Raw genomic sequence first — 17,797 nt, 5'->3', positions numbered from 1 at the left:
GACCCTATAGACTACAGACCGCGGGGCTCCTCTGTCCATGGGGATTCTCCAGGCAAGAATACTGGAGTTTCCATTTCCTTCTTCAGGGGATCTTCCCAGCACAGGGATCCAACCCAGGTCTCCTGCATAGCAGGCAGATAGATTCTTTACCCACTGAACCACATGGGAAGCTCCATAGTGAAGGACACAGGCGGGAAAGTCCACATGCACCCTGCAGCACTAAAGTGCATGGAAGGAGATTTCTGCATAAAACTGCAGCACATATTTGCAGCAAGGATGCAAGCCATTTAACAGCAGGACAGACGACAACAATTACAAGGGTCTGTTTGCACAGAAGAAAAGGATGCCTGTTGAGAGACAGAGGAAAAGACGAGAGACAAAGGGTCAAAGTTTTATTTCTGGATACACCCTGTGTATCCGCTGCTCCTTTGAAGTGCACAGGAGTTTCTTCCCAGAGGGACAACACGCAGTCCAAGGTGGAACAAGCCCAAAGCAAGCTTAGTCACCAAGACATCAGGAGAAAACCCTTAAGCTCTAAAAGAATGATTTCTAGAGGAGAGGGCTTGGGAAGTGAAACTCTTGAATGGAAACAAGCATAAGAAGAAGCACAGTTGCAACAGCCAAAGACGGGGGATGACCCCCCAGGGTCTTATTTTCTTTGGGATAAGTGGTGGTTTTCTCAGGGGGTAGGGGTGGGGGGGGTTGTGATGGAAAAGACATCAGCTAATTCCCAATTTTGTTTCTGCTCAAGGAAAAAAATAAATGTTTGTGATGCTATTATGTTTCACTTATGATTCTCCTCTGTTCCCTTTTGGCAGTGACCATTATGAACGTTAGGGTAAAACACTAACGCCGCCAAAAACACCAACATTGTGATTGGTGTGTGATTCAAAAAAGCTGTCAGAATGGATACTCCAAAAGGAATGAGTCACTCCGCTGGGGCGGGCATGCTAATATTTCTGTACCATGTTATAATCCTTTTCATCTGGACCTTCTTAGAGCTGGCTTATTACTTCCTTTCGTGCAGTTCTAAGCTGACTAAGGACTACAATAAAGGGCATAATAAGCCTGACAGATTGGGTTCATACCTTCATTACTAAAATCCAAAAACTAAGGCTATTTGATATGGAAATAGGGCACCGAGAAAAAACATGCGCACAGCTTCAGCTCCTGAGACTTAAGAACCCTCAGGGGTCTGGGAACAGAGCATGTTATCACACTAGCCTGACAGTTGTATCAAATACTCTTTAATCTCAGCAACTTTAAAAAGTAGAATGCCACCATAAAATTTAGGGCATAAGTGACATTTATCAGTGGAAAGAAAAAGAATAATCTCCCTCCTTAGAAAGTGAATAAGAAAAAAAGTGTGTAAAAGCATCTTCAGAAAATTCTAGGCTCCCACTTCAGGATGCTAGTAGTATACTGATCTGATTTGGGACTGGGCTCAGTTTCATAAACTTTGATTCAGCAAGATTTACTGTGTAGATAAGATAATCAAACAAGGAATCTTCTGAAAAAAACATAGAGCAAGGGGTTACTGGGGGAATGCAGCATGTAGTGACTTACGACTTGGCTTCCTAGGTCGAATCAGGTGACACTCTATTCTTGATTTGAAACAAGGACGAAGCTTTCATTGGACAATGCTCTTATCTCAAGCAGAAGGCCATCTACACACCAGTTACATAAATCCTTTTTTTTTCTGCCACTACTGGAATTCAGACTAAAGTCCGAATGACTCCGCCCATCCCAGATTGAAGCTGGAGCCAAACAAAACACCAACCGCAGTTTCTTTAAGGCCCAGATGGTCATGACCTTGAGTGTATTTTCTCATGTGAACCAGCTGCCTATTGGTCACACTGTGGTACACTGCATGGTGCTCGTCAGCTCCAATTATGAAGATGTTAACACTTTCATTAGCTCTGAAATGGAACAACCCAACGCCCTGAACAACAGGCTTTTTCTTCTAGAAAGGACAAAAAAAAGTCAGGATAAAATACCCAAGCAGAGGCCACACACAATGGACCAGACCTCGCTCTTCACATTTAATGATTTCACTAAAGTCATCCGTGAGATACACAGGAGTCCCATTTAACGAGTCCACAGCTATTCCCTTAAATTAACACTTTAAGGCAGATTAAAAGAGTACCAGGGTTTCCAAGTAGAGAAGGCAATGGCACCCCACTCCAGTACTCCTGCCTGAAAAATCCCATGGACGGAGGAGCCTGGAAGGTGCAGTCCATGGGGTCGCTGAGGGTCAGACACAACTGAGCGACTTCATTTTCACTTTTCACTTTCATGCATCGGAGAAGGAAATGGCAACCCACTCCAGTGTTCTTGCCTGGAGAATCCCAGGGACGGGGGAGCCTGGTAGGCTTCCATCTATGGGGTCACACAGAGTTGGACACGACTGAAGTGACTTAGCAGCAGTAGCAGCAGCAGGGTTTCCAAGTGGTGCAGTGGTAAAGAATCCACCTACCAATGCAGGAGACTCAGGTTCCATCCCTGGGTTGAGTTACAACTTTAGGCCATATGTATTAACTTGTCAAGATTTATCAGAATTTAACCTTAACATACCCTTCTATAGAGCCCATTATATATATAGCACATAAATACATGATAAACACCTTAAAAACACCATATTTCCATTGTCTGCCTACCTCTCCCACTAGGCAATTAACTCCTCAAAGGTAGAGATGACGCTTTATGAACCTTTGTGTCACAGCATCTTAACAGTGCCTCAGTTCAGTTGCTCAGTTGTATCTAATGCTTGACCCCATGGACTGCAGCACGCCAGGCTTCCCTGTCTATCACCAACTCCTGAAGCTTTAACAGTGCCTAGCTTGGAGCAGTGGAGAAGGCAATGGCACCCCACTCCAGTACTCTTGCCTGGAAAATCCCATGGATGGAGGAGCCTGGTAGGCTGTAGTCCATGGGGTCGCTAAAAGTCAGACACAAGTGAGCGACTTCACTTTCACTTTTCACTTTCCTTCCTGCATTGGAGAAGGAAATGGCAACCCACTCCAGTGTTCTTGCCTGGAGAATCCCAGGGGTGGGGGAGCCTGGTAGGCTTCCATCTATGGGATCGCACAGAGTCAGACACGACTGAAGCGACTTAGCAGCAGCAGCAGCTTGGAGCAGATACCCAAAAAAACACATTTGCTGAGGTACTTCCCTGGTGGTTCAGCGGCCAAGTCTCTGCTCCCAATGCAGAGGCCTGGGTTCAATCCCCGGTCAGGCAACTAGATCCCACATGGTCCAACTAAGAGTCAGCATGCCACAGCTAAAAATCCCATGTGCAGCAACTAGGACCTAGCACAAATTAATTTAAAAAAAGTTTGCTGAATGAAATGAATGGGATGACATGGGTTTTATTAAAAATAAGCAAGCCCACATCAAGCTGGTTAATACAAGATAGTAGGGTTAATCCCTCCCAACGAAGTCCAAAACTGTGGGTTATCACTGAGGGGTGATCAAAAGGCTTATTCCAAGCCTGCAAGCTGTAACAACACAGCCATTTTACTGGGAGATGTAAAAAAAACAAAGGTTCAGAGACAGTTGTCTGAAAGAGAGCCTTCAGAAAGCCTTCAGAGGACAACTGTTACTAGAAAAAAGCCAATTTGATCACAAGCTTACTTGGCCTTTACTATTTCAACAGTGGACAGTGGCTTATTCATTCAGTTCTTATTTTATCTTCAATTTTCTTTTTTGAAGGACATATAATTAACGCTTGGTTCTGGGCATATACCAACAAAATTACTATAGACTAAAAAGTTACCGAATTTATCCTCACAGGGTTTTCAATTTGCTCTGAACCACAACGTTTATATGTATATTTGTATTATACTTTCATAATTGAGAGAAAACAGTATGCTAGGAGCACAGCTTTCGAATTAGCAAAGTTTGATTTTCAGCTCCAGTATCTCCTAGAAATGTGCGTCCTCAGGCAAGGTCCTTCACTTCTAGAATCCTGAGCTTCTCCTAGATGGAACAGGGTGATCCCTACCTTTCAGGTGTCTTGGGTCATCTTTCATGTTGACGGAAGACATTAAACACTCAATCAATGCCCTTTACTGTTACTCATGCTGTTCATGCACCCAACCACATTTAACTTGAGCCCATGGACTATAGCCCGCCAGGCTCCTCTGCCCATAGGATTCTCCAGGCAAGAATACTGGAGTGAGTTGCCATGCCCTCCTGCAGGAGATCTTCCCAACCCAGGGGTCTAACCTGGGTATCCTACATTGCAGGCAGATTCTTTACCATCTGAGCCACCGGGGAAGCCCAAGAAATGCACGATCAGTGACCTTTATCTTTACTGCGGCTGTTCGCGTATCCAACCCATATTTAACTTGAGGGCTGCCTTAAAATCCTCCCAAGAAACAACTTCCCTGGTATGTATTAAAAGGTTTAGTGGGGTACTGAATGGAGTAAGATGTCATAGCATTCCCACCCAATGTCCAGTCACTGCTGGAGGTCTGACAGGCAAACGATAGCGAGAACCTGACATCTGCATAGGAACTTTTCTCCCTTCAGTCAAGCTCAGAGGTCTCAAACGTTAACATGCCCGAGAACTACTTTCTAAGGTTGTTTATCCAGAATCATGCATACACTACCCTGATGAGCCACTTAAGGGACTTCAGGAATAAGCCACTATACCAACTTACCTTACTTTTAACTTCTGATTCAAACCTCTATGTAAAATTGTCACATGCTCTTTAAAAGTACGTAAAAAGATTTAAGGAAAGAAAGAAAAAGAAGAGAAAGGTCTGAGCAACAAATTAGCAGCAAATAATAGCTTAAAAAAAAAAAAAGCTGCATTTCAACCCATGGCTTTAAGTAGATAAAACGGGCCATTCCAAGTACTGGGTCCCTTCAGAGAGCCTTTACTGAGAAGTGCACTGCTACAGTAATCAAACACTCCATTCCCCAACTGGATGTCTCACCGGTCCAGAACAGTGACAAGACTGAAATTTGTTCAAAAATCTATTGAATTCAACAAGTGGCAGAGAGCTGTGACGACAGAGCCAATTATTAACACAAGGAACAGCTCCGCTCTGGCAAAGGGAACAGCCTCCTGCAGCCCCAGGCCCAGCTTTCCGGAGGTTTCCCCACATCTCAAGTCTGAAGCCACAGGAACTGAGGACATTCCTCTCGCTGTTCCCTTCAGCTGCCCCAGGGTCCGAGGAACCCCCTCCTGGCCCTAGGGCTTGACAAATCAAGCCCTAATTACACCTGCTGGTGAGCTCATCCCTGCCTGACCCTCATCAGTCAGATCTTAGGATTTTTTTTTTTTAATGAAAGTCAATTTTATGCTGTGAAATTCACATCTACAGTGTACAATCTGATGATTTTTGACAGGTTACATTTGTAAAACCAACACTCCGGTCTAGATGAGAACATGTTCATCACTCTAGGAATTTCGTGTGCCTCAGTCTCTCTCCCCAGAAGCAATTACCACTGTGATTTCTATCGCCATGTAATTATGCATCAAATGAGAGGAAACCACCTCACAACACCTATTTTATTCTCCTCACGGCACTTCTCAGCATTGGAAATTCAGGTCCATTTATGTATCTGTGCCAAGGCAGGAGATACAGGAGATCTGTTTTCAATCCCTGGGTCGGGAAGATTCCCTGGAGAAGGAAATGGCAACCCACTCCAGTACTCTTGCGTGGAGAATCCCATGGACAGAAGAGACCGGCAGGCTAAAGGCCATGGGTCAGAGAGAGTCAGACACGACTGAGCACGCATGCAAGCATGCGTGATGTACCCCTTTCACGCCTGGCTGCCCCCACCAGCCCTTCCCACTGCTGGAATGTAAGCGCCATGAGGGCGGACAGTTGGTGGGCCTCATGCAGCTCCACATCCTCTAGAGCCCACAGCACACAGCAAGTGCTCGATAAACATTTCCAGGCTGTCTAATTAAGGTGTAAACCCTTCTTAAGCAGTGACACGTGAGCAAAACTGCACAATGTAGAATAAAAAGTGTAGTCTAGCAGTGGTTGGGACAAAGCTAGCATCGCTCCACTCCCTATTCCAAGGACACTGTTTCTGAACACTCAAAATACAGAAATGATGCTTTCCCTCTCAACCCTCAGGACTTCCCTGTAGCTCAAATGGTAAAGAATCTGCCTGCAAGGCAGAAGACCCGGTTTTGATCCCTGGGTTGGGAAGATCCTCTAGAGAAGGGAATGGCAATCCACTCCAGTGTTCTTGCTTGGAGAATCCCATAGACAGAGAAGCCTGGAGGGCCACAGTTTGTGGGGTCACAAAGAGTCATGGGGACACGACTGAGTGATTACTACATCAGCCTCTCAACCCTCAGAGCCCAGAACATCTATCACTATATTGATGCAAGACTCATACACTCAAGGGACAGATTTTATATAAGTGAATTTAGTCTAGAGGGTACATGAAGAATGAAAAATAAGAGGCCAACATTTAGGGTCTTCTTATAACTAACTTGAAAGTATACATAGCGTGATACAGTAGAAATGAGTGCATTCTCTCATCAGACAGGCCTGGATTCAAATAGGAAGCAGCCACCTTATCACTCTGAGCCTCACTGCCTCATTTGTAAAAGGAAGATAATATCTCCCTCTGAGGGCTGCCAAGAGCATTAAAGATAGGCGTATAAAGCACAGAAAATATAAACAGCATCTTATTTGACCCTGGAATGCCCCTGGAGTTTTAGTGACGGAGGACCTAGGATGAGCTCACCAACCTCTCTACCCTCTCCTGTAACTTCAAGCCACATACCTTCAGGCCCTTATGGATTAGGAACACTTAGAATCACGATTATTTGCAAACACTTCACAAACAACAAAGCACTAAAATGCTACACTAAGGAATGCCGCTCACTGAAACCTGCCTGACTCCCAGCAACAAAGGGAATACTCTGAAGGACATTTCACTTACGGAAAGCCCCACAGAACAGTTCCACCACTCACTGATGACAGCTCATCATGACACACCAGACTGGCTTCGCAACAGTGAAAAACCACGGACCTCCTTTGGTCATTTCCACTGCCTTCCTCCTCTTCTAATTCACCAGTTTTTCGTAAGGAGTCAGGCAAAAGCATGATGCCAACTTATCATCTCTGAATGCTTAGTGTTGCTGGGCACCCACTACAGTCAAGTGCTATGGAGAGTACCAAGATGAGTGAGAAGCTGCGACAAAGTGTCATTTCAACACAAAAGCAAGTTATGTGCAATTAACAATCAGCCCAGAAGGGCCAGTTAGATAGGTCCTTAGAGCAGCAGCTACTCGATTCCCAGGCCTGTTTCAGCAGGCACAGTTCTCTGACCAAGTCAGTAATTATCTGCTAAGACCTTTCCCTGGGCCAAGCACTGCGCTGGACAAGGAGAAACTGCCAGGACCTGTAAGATGTGATCCTTGGCTTCCAGGAGCCCATAGTGCAAGCTCGCAAATAAAACAAGGACACAAACAGATGGCCAACAGGGTAATGAGTAGCTACAAAGCTACACATAAAAGCATCCCCTTATTTTACAGACACATCTCACACAAGGTGATACTTAATCCCAGGCCTCATAAGTAAAAGAAATAAATCACACTATAAAGAGATCAAAGAGAGGAGTTGTTTTTCCCACCTCCCCCAAGTTGATGCTGGATCCATAAGGACATGAGAAAGAGATGGGATTTCAGAAGAACCTTGAAGGCCAGATATAATTTTAAGGAAGCAAATAAGCAAAGGGAGTACATCATGTGCAAGAGAATCACGTGAGGAAAGACACAGCAGCGAAAAAGTGCAAGCCTGCTCTATGAGCAGACATAAAGTCCACGTCAGGGTGTACTAAGGAAACAGGAGAGAAGATGGGTCTGGGCAGACTGTGGTGGTTTTAGTCGCTAAGTCGTGTCCGATTCTTGCAATCCCAAGGACTGTAGCTCGCCAGGCTCCTCTGTCCACGGGTTCTCCAAGCAAGAATACTGGAGTGGGTGGCCATTTCCTTCTTCCAGGGTCTCTTGCATTGCAGGCAGATTTTTTACTGACTGAGCTATGAGGCCAGACTGTGGAAGGCTTCAGTGAGAAAGCAGGTGTGGGTGGGGCGCAGGGGCTACGAAGTTACAGAGGAGAGGATGGAAGGGAAACCACTGACAACAAACGTGGCCAAAGAGCTTCTCAAACCGGATCAACGTCTAATGTAACATAACAGGGTTCCGATGAGAAAACTGAACCAAAAGATGAGACTCACAATCTTATATTTTTAATATATTTTAACATTAATTGTGCATTTTTAATATTTCAAAAGAGTCATCATGATGGCAAAAACCTAAAGGCTAAAACTTAGGCTTCAAAGTGAATACACAAAACCTGTATTTGCAAATACCTGATTCCAAGTATTGAAACCACAAAGGGCACAGGCTCGTTGTCTCTTGGAAATCCCACCCCCATTCGTGCTTTAGTCTAGGAACACAAATCAAAATATATTTTTCTCAGTATTATGAAAACCAGAGATGCTCTACCAAAAATAAATAAATAAAAATACCATTACGGTTATCGGTGATGATGTAACTGAAAGCAGCAGTAAGATGTCATAATGTCAATATCTCCTAATGGTGAGGCCTGATTGAACTGAAGAAATCTCTCAAAGGAAGTGGTAGAAACCTCACGGTTAGAGCCATTTAGAATCAGACCACAAGGCACAATCCTGTGGCCTATTTTCTTCCATGTAAGTCTGGCCACTCCGAAAGTAAGTTCAGGTGAGCAACTGCAGCTGGGGAGGCAAGGAGCCAAGTCAAACCTTATGTGAAGAAAAACAGAGAGACCGCGACTCTGATTCCTGAACCCAAGCTGGTTACAGCGTTGTTCTCACTCTGCGAAAATCCATCAGTCTGTACACTGATGAAAAAGGCCCATTTCCGTTTGTACATTACTCAACAACAGATGATTAGGAGATACCATCCCAAAGAACAACAACAAAAGAAATTTATAGCAAAGTTAATGAAATTTCTGACAATTACTGGTGAAATAAAATACAGCTGTCTAATGTTAAAAAATTACTCCATTAAATGAAGACTGAGACCTGGTAAATTCTCAGATGATCTGAAGATTTCTCATCCAAATAAAGGCTTTCCAAAAAGCCTACTCTGAGACTCAAAACTTCTACAGTGAAAGGACACTGGAGAAGCTGAATGGTCCCACACGCCCAGGAGGCCACACAGTTCTTAAGTCTCCCAGGGTTCATGTCTAGATGGCCTCATTAGTGGGCAATAGAAGGATGATCTTGGGTCATGCCTGGAAAATCACCAGTTTCAAGTGTATAGCATCCTGAAGACACCTGGCCTGAACTGACTTCCTAGGTTCATCAGGCAGAAGTCCTTGGGGGAAAGAATCCTCATTGAGCAAGACTGTCACTAAAGAGGAAAAGCTTCCCTGGAAGAAGCAGAAGGCTGAACATACTGGGGACTGAAAGGGTTAAGAACTCAAAGTGACCTACAAAGCTATAAATATTTTACACATTCATCACCTTTCCATGTAGGTTTCCCAACTTTCCACAAATAAGATACTAAGCGGTGCTTAATTCATAGAGCACTGTTGCCATGGTGCAGGTCCAATCATGTTCTATCTAGCTTCTCCTGGTTATCCTAAGGCTTCCTCCTACACATACACACAAAGACACTGTTCACTGAAGGCAGATGAGATTATTTTCAATCTTTTTGCCACTGTAAAAATCATCTTCTTACCTTCTCCACCAAAGTAAAATTCCGTTATTCTTTAATATTCCCATCTAAATCCATGCCTTCTTTTGCCCTCTTCCAAATAACAGAAAGTTTCATCTGCTCATAAACCAACTACCTAGAAAGATTTATATTTCCAGATGAAAATGAGCCAATAATTGCTTCTATCCTTTCAGCTGAGAAAACCTCGTATGTTGTCCCCCTAACCCCAAACGCTAAAGATTAAGAATAAGGGGAATGTCTATTTGCTTCTACCTATTAAAGGAATAACTAGAGTCTTACCCTGAGAACAATCGGTTCATTCTTGACCTAGCATCCTATTTATCTTTCTATTCTCAAAGCTAATTGCTCATATGAGCATGCCAATTTGCCTTGATTATAGGAGTCTTAATAAATGAACGTTGTTTACATTTCACAAGTGTATTTGAATTTCACTCCAGGAAGCCAAGCTCATCAAGTCTTTGTAAGTGGTAAAACCAGAGATCAAAGCAAAAAGCCTGCATTGAACCAACAAAAAATTAGGCTTGAGAATAGAGGCCTAAGCAAAAATACAATTGATTTATTGATTGCTCTATCCCAGTAGTAAACCTCAGGGTCACTGTTCACTCTTAAGCTAGAATGTATAGAACTTTCTCTGCAAATTATCATTATGATTTGACAGCCATTTCTTAAATGCATAGTTAAATAAATCTAATATTCAACAGGCTTTGACCCATCTCTCCTATATTTCTCATCTTGGTGCTTTCAGTTGAATCAAGTATCTTTAGGAGCTTTTTTTTTTTAACCCTCCTCAACTTTGCCTAATTTCTCTAGATTTTCACTGTGGTTTTAACTCTTATGTTTGGTCTCTTGGGCAGGGAGGGAGAGGAGAAAAACTACTCTGGCACGTGGCTCTCAACCACAGCTGCACACTCACATCTAAGGAGCTTTAAAAATTCTGACACCCAGGTCACACTCCAGAGGAACTGATCAGAATCTCCAGGGGTGGGACCCGGGCACCTGTCTTTTTGAGGGTCCCAGGTGATGCTGACTATAGCCAAGTTTGAAAAGCACCACTGCGGCTTGTCAATCCCTTTGTCACCTACTTCAAATAAAGTACTCAGCCAAACTTCACAGGGAAAAGAAACACCAAGGAAGAGAGGGCAGGTTCCTGAGCAAAGCCTCAACTCAAGGCAGGACCTGAGAGAGGTGACTGACCAGCACCAGACATGGGGCCAAAACGTGAACAACTTGACACCTTTCCCAAAGCCAACAAGATTTAAGGATAAACCAAGTCTGGTGCACCATCTACCATACAGAAGTCAGTCAAGAGAGGTTCTCCTGGAGACAGCAAGGACTAGACACCTCAAAGCTTTCAGCTTCTGGGGCAATGGATTCAGCAGCTTACCAATGCAACAAAGCTTCTTTGGCAAACAAGAAAAGTAGACAAAGGTTACATGCGAAGTAAGTCACTGAAGTCAGTTCCAGGTGGCACAAGAGTGATGAAGATGTGTCCAGGGAAACAGTTTTGGTGTGCCCTAGAAACTATAGAAAGTTTGTGACAAGGTACCCACCACGAGCTCTGATGCCACTGGGCATGTTTTCTTGGTCAGTTTAAGACTGTGAAACGAAAGTACTCTTCTGTCTACAACAAATACTTCCAAGAAGGGACTTGGTGTTTCCCAATTTCGAGCCATCCTGGTCCACATTTGTGGACCTTAGTTGGCCCACAGTTCAGGAAACAGCTCTCTGACCCTCCAGCTCTTCCTCCAACATCCCTTCCAAATTATAACACAGCCACCGGAAACAGCATAGTCCGTGGTGTTGTGTTGGAAGGGCAGCTGGCAGGGAAAAGAGGATGGGGTGACTGGGGAGGAGTGGGAAGATCACCCTACAGTCTGAGCAAACACCGTCTTAAAGGAAAGACAAGACGTGAGCTACCTCCACCTATACCGTTCAGGTAGGTGAGAGCCAAGAGGATGCAGGAGCCGCTGTAGAGACCAGGAACCCCAAAGTCTTTGGATAGACTTCTTACAACGGAAGAAGGTAGGAAAGGTCCCCACTCTAGAGACGAAGAGCCCTCTACAAGACGGGGGCTGCCAAGCGTCTGCATAGCTGGGAACCCACCTTCCCTCCTAAGCAATTCCAATCTGTGCTTTTACAGGGATTCACTGCCTTTCTAAGAAGAGTCCAGGTAGTAGCACTCTCTTGCAAAGGAGATACAACCATCTGGCCTCAGTGCCTCTTTAGTTAGCCACTTTTTATGTGTTACTTGCTCAGATACAAGGACCAGGGAGCCCACTTCACCTTGTCCTTACATGAAGACCAAGTTCTCCAGGCCACAGCTTTTATAAAATTGAATGAATTTCCAGAAACAAGCATGAACCTACACTACTTTTTTGCTTCTTTGAGCCCAGGAGGAGCCTCCAAGGAGACCCTTCCCCCGTCTTGGATGCTGTAATTCTATTTCCAACACCCGCAGGTAGCAGACCTGCCCCCAAGAAAGGTACCATGCAAGCCATTCACCAGCTGGATCCTGGGCTCAGAAAGACTTGCCAATTATCAGCATTTTTAATATAGTTTCTGTCTTAGCAACGCTAATTGGAAAGCTCCTTCTCCAATTTTTGACAACTCTAAATATTACACTTTTCTTTACGCTTATGTGACTTTCAGTCACCCACCATGGAAATGCTACTCTCCAGACAACACAGACTACAGCTCACTCTTTCTACACAAAACATGAACGAGAAGTCGGCTATGGCTCACAATATAATGTTTCAGAAATTTTACACTTCCAAGAGCTATGATTTCAAAAATCTCATGACTATCCTAACAGTTGTGTCAAACGGTATTCCCATTTACAGAGGAGAAAAACCAAGGATCACCGGAAAGATCACTCGCCCAAGTTGGTGCAGGAGATGATGATTCTAGAAACTACATCTGCCACTCCTGGGGCCAATGCTCTTTGCTAAATGAAAGGCCACACGTGCAAGTAATTCTTATCACTGAAGGGTTTAAGGGCAAACATACCCGCTCCCCTCCGCATTTCATCAGTTTAACGCAGCTGCCAGTCTCCCAATGGAGCCAAGCATTTATAATTCAGAGAAAAGCTTTTGATCAACCCTACCCTAGAAACCCAAATATACCTTCAGTTTTTATTGAGATTATTAGAAAATTATTAGAAATGCACCCTGATCATGATGAAAAGTACCACCGTACACATATATTCCCACTCTGGAAAATAAAACAACTCAGAGGTTACTGCCTGGAAGAGGTCGAAACAACACTCCAACCTCCCCCTTCTCACTCCCCTTTTTCCTCTCAACAGGAGAAAAGCGAGAAAATAAATCAGCATGCCTCTGATGATGGCCTAACTTCACTCCTACCCATCCATCTGTTCCGTGGACTTCACGGCAAAGGCTCTCCATGGAAGTGGTTGAAAAGGAACAACATCTTGCAGAGGGAAATAGACTGAAATGTTAAAACCTGACCTTCCTTGTCCTTTTCACAAGTCCTTACATTTGGAGTGCATGCATCACATTGACAGGCTGTCTCTCCGCTCTGATCTGGGACGTCCAGACTTCCCAAACAAGGCAGTTCAAGTCTGCCTTGAAAGGAAAAACTGAAGAGTACACTTTTGGATCAAATCAATATTTAACTCCATGCCTGAAGACAGAATAGCACAGTGAAGATGCCAAAATGAATGACATCTAAAGAGAAACATTAAGTACACCGCACTTGGGTCGCTTCAAAGACGTTTCTGCCAACTTTATAGTTTTGAAACTTGTACTCACCAGATTCAAGATTTTTTTTTTTAAACAGCTTTACTGCTAGTTCCAGGCCTTTCTGTTCTTGTTCTTTCTTACCAGTTGTAAGCCCAAGGAAGCATAATATAATATTAGGGGTGGGTGGGGAGGCGGGGAGTAGAGATACAAATCTGGGTTAAAAATCCTAGACTGGCTATCTAATAACTTAAGTAACTTCAGTCAATTTAAGTAATCTTAGTTCCTCATCTTTAATGTTGCCGATAGCTGGAGTCATTGTGAGGATTCAGTGAGAACATGCAAGCATAGGGCATACTCAGAGTAGGTGTTCAGAAAATGTTCCCATTTCTTCCTAAGTACGGTGACCACATTCAACCTCAGCGCCAAGAAAAAAACTGAAACGGAAACTGACTCAAACTAATCACACATCAAAGTAGTTCCCGGTGTTAAACATAAGATACTACAGCCCTAAGCCACCACTTCCAAATCTGTGTTTTTGAATCTGCTCGCAGAGCAGCCTGACATCTGCTATCACCCAGATATGGCAGCCGGGATGGAGGGTTACAATTTATCTTTTCCTCTGAGACTCAGAAAGGACAGCTCCTAGACACAGGGATTGAAGGGCTTACATTTTAAATGGTAAACAGTGACCTCAAGCCAAAAATCAGTGAACAATATACAAAGCATCTAATGTCCAAAGAGTTATTCTTGGACAATTAATTGTTCACCACACCCAAAAATCACCTTCAGAGCATCATCTCTGAGAATAAAGGTCATGGGAGTGTGTGTGTGTGTGTGTGTGTGTGTGTGTGTGCATTCCCAACAATTAGACAAAGTTTAACAAATATAATAGTCACTTGGACAATTATAAATGTGTGGGACCCAAAAACACAGCCAATATTACTCATGAAATATGCAAAATATATACAAAATACGTTAAAGGAACAAAGACTGAAGCAGATGACTGCATTTATAATTTATGAAACACTTCCATGGAAGAGTGTAACAGAAACATCGTACACACACAAAGATACATCACCTTATAGCTCTATCTGACGGGTAGGTCCAAGGATGCCAACAGTTAAGTGTATAAAGGAGTCAGTAATCTTTTCCCTTAAATATAAGGTTTATAACTATCATTGTAATAATGATGAACACAGGTTCAGGGAGGGATAAGATTCTTTAGGAGGATTTTAACTCAAGATTTGGATCCAATTTTTACTAGTCATTAACTACAGAAGTTCAGTCACTGAAATCTCTATTCAAAAAATTCCATTTTTTTCCTATTAAAAGAACTTTTTAGGGTCTATCCCTTCACTGATCTTAATTCAGCATTTTTTTTATATTTCTAGATTGGATTTTATTTTATTTTTTTTTAAACTTTACAATATTGTATTGGTTCTGCCATATATCGAAATGAATCTGCCACAGGCATACACGTGTTCCCCATCCTGAACCCATCTTTCCATTCATGCCCAGTATTTTTCTAGATATACACAGTTTAGCTTATATGGACTGATGAAGGGGTAGTCATTGAGTAGGTTTTATCTCAAGATTTTTGATAAATAGATGGACGTCTGTTACTCAAATTTTTATTTACCCCTCCTCAGTGCTTTAAATATTCTAGAGCTTGGTGGGGTGAGAGGAATTACTTTTCATAATCTGAGGGCTTAATCACTGCTGTAAGCCAAGTTTACAATGAGGTATTTGTATACTTTTCTATACAGTATTACTATCCTGTTTTCCTCCCAGTAACTTACATGATCTTTATCATATAGGAAATAAAACTAGTATCAATAATGCCCAAAGGATTCCCACTGTGTGAGGGCAGAGAATTCCTCCATACACATGCTTTGAACATTACAACCTATAACCTGTCCTTCAAGCTTGATCTCCAGAAGTAAATGGTTTGAGCTGATTTGTTAAGTAATTCATGAAGAAAAAGCACAGTTGAGAGCATCACATGGACACCTTTAGGAAAAAACTGACTACGAGAAGTCACCGTAACTCTGTACTTCTATCAGCCCATAAAAAGGATTCCTTTTAACTCCCCGTACAGATTTCTGAAGAGCAGTTGGAGCTGACTAGGGAGAGTTACGTACCACATCCATGGTTCAAGTGCATCCCTAACAAGAGGGCCCCCAAGCTGATACTTTCCCAAAAGCTTTGTCTTAACCCAAAAAAGGTCAGCCTGGTATTTTTTGGTTTTGTTGTTCGTTTGTTTTGAAAGGCATAAAATATTATAAACAGTTAAAGAAAGGAACTGCATCCAGTGCTTGTGTATGACACAGTAAAAGGAGCTACACAGTAACCCCTGCTCCAAAGAGCTTGTGATGTAGAAACATGAATTTCTATATACTAAATTTGCGCCTTCTAGATTTAACAGTAACACAGATCCACCATATTAATGATAGGACATTATTTTCCTAAAGGGTAATTCATACCATGTGTCATTAATCAGCAGGGTAACTCAAAGCTCATGCAAAACATGCTATCCCAGTTGAGAACTTAATTGTATTATTGCTATTATCTGGTTTGCCTGCGTCACTGGCCTTCCCACTTCAAGTGTACATACACACACACCCAGCACACACAACCCACACACGCACACCCACCCAGCACAGCATGGACGGAAATGATCACCCAAGGCTAGGAGGTAAGAACCATGTAGTCTGGTAGGAAGAGGATTTTGAACCAAAAAGGTTTGTCCCTGGAAAGACAGATCAAGTTTGCACCCAGGCTGCCTTCAAAAGTAATTAAGCCCATGCAGTTCCATTTCAGAGTGTTTCATTCTGCACAACAATGGGAGCAGCTGTGTGAGATCTCAGACCACGGAGTGCAAGACAGGCAGCCTCATCTATCTCGAGACTGCCACGCCGGAGTTTCCAGGTGGTGTGAAAAAGCTCGTGGGCTCTTCTTCCAAAGAGCACAAAGCTAATCTGCCATCCAGAACAGTCCCCATATTAAACCAGTCCTTTTCAAGGGCCTGAAGAAAGGGTTTTTAAACGTCCCAGTGTTCTTCAGACTCTGGTCAATCCCCAAAGTTGGGAGGTTACATGCCCAAACCCCGTATGCAGACGCGAAATTCGACTGCCTTAAGCACAAGTTTCTCTTGCTGCCTACTATTGTAGGATGTACAGGTAACTAGCTAGGAAAAGGCAACTGTACGAATCCAAGTATTAGGAACGCGTCGAATCTATGTTTCCCTCCCAACACCCCTTAAGAGAGGCTGAGACACAAAGTCGAAGTCTGGGGACTAACCGCGGTCCAGACGCCGGCTGGGGCGAGGGGGAGACCGCCACACCCTCCTGAGCTCACAGCACTGACAGGCTCAGGCTGGGAGGGGCCCAGAAACTTACACCCAGCAAGGAAAAGCAGAAAGAAGTCTTCAAGTGTCTCAGATTTACAAAGCTGGAAAGCTAGGAGAAGCGGATTCCGGGAGGGAGTCAGATTTAGCGAGGGGAGGGGAGGGATCCCTAGAGTCAGGACAGCTTGCAACACGTCCCCGCAAAACTGCACATTTTTGTGGTTTGTTTTAACATTTAAGACGAAAACGAACGCGCCGAGGCGAAGCTTCTCTCGCGCCGGTTTCAGATGTCCCCCTCCTCGCTTAGGGACGGGGACGCCGCACTGCCGCGGGTTTCCTTCTCTTTCCCTTTTGGGGGAGCTCCCCTCTGCCAAGCCAGACGTCCGCCTCCAAGTTCGCCTTCGCACACCGCGCCGCCCTCAACCCGCCACATGCGCCCATCAGCCCCGAACCCCGCAGGGCCCCGGCTGGGCGCCCGCTGGATGGTTCTCAAGGACTCGGGCTTTGCGGGGAGTTTTTTTCTTAAACAAAAAGCCTTAGCGGCCAGCCGCCCCCTCCTCCAAGCCCGCGCCACCTTCCCTTCACGCCCACGCCGCACCTCCCCGACACACGCGCTGCGAGGTGCCTCTCCCGCCAGACAATGGGTTGGGGCCGGCCAGTCAGCCAACCCCCATCCCCGTGCCCCATCCCGGGACCCCAAGAAGGCTTGGAGCGGAGAGATCGGAGGAGGACGGAGAGGAGGCCACAATAAGCGAAGCGGGAGCCTCCCCCTTGGGACCGGGGATTCGCTCCCGGCGCGGGGAGAAGGGGAGAGAGCGGGGGTCAGCTGCACCGCCTGGTCTTGGGCCCCGGGGCCCGGCTCCCGCCGCCGCCGCGCACTCACCAGCACGATGGCAAATCGCTCCTCCAGTTCACCTGGCTCGGGCATCGGCAGCTTCAAAGGCACGTTGTGCGCCCTGAAATCGGTCTGCTGTGAATCCATGCTCCCGGCGTTGCCCATGTTGGCTGCACGCCGGGGCAGGGGGCTACTCCGGGCCCCCTGCGTCC

The 17,797-nt window shown here is 44.6% G+C and overlaps 1 protein-coding gene across 4 annotated transcripts in view; it reads right to left on the bottom strand.

Annotated features, from left to right (window-relative positions):
* Positions 1-17,791, bottom strand: part of FMNL2 (formin-like 2) — a 331,355-nt gene extending 313,564 nt beyond the window's left edge. For all 4 annotated transcript variants that reach the window (XM_010840000.1, XM_010840005.1, XM_010840002.1 and 1 more), the window contains exon 1: positions 17,634-17,791. In XM_010840000.1, the coding sequence (XP_010838302.1) occupies positions 17,634-17,750 (117 nt within the window). In that variant the 5' untranslated portion in view covers positions 17,751-17,791. The remainder of the gene's footprint in view (positions 1-17,633) is intronic.
* Positions 17,792-17,797: the final 6 nt, after the last annotated feature.

The sequence above is a fragment of the Bison bison genome, unplaced genomic scaffold (genome assembly GCF_000754665.1).
Source record: "Bison bison bison isolate TAMUID 2011002044 unplaced genomic scaffold, Bison_UMD1.0 scf7180017864139, whole genome shotgun sequence".
NCBI classification, from domain to species: domain Eukaryota; kingdom Metazoa; phylum Chordata; class Mammalia; order Artiodactyla; family Bovidae; genus Bison; species Bison bison.
The sequence above is the reverse complement of the archived record's forward strand: the minus strand, read 5'-3'. Positions and strand labels throughout refer to the sequence as shown.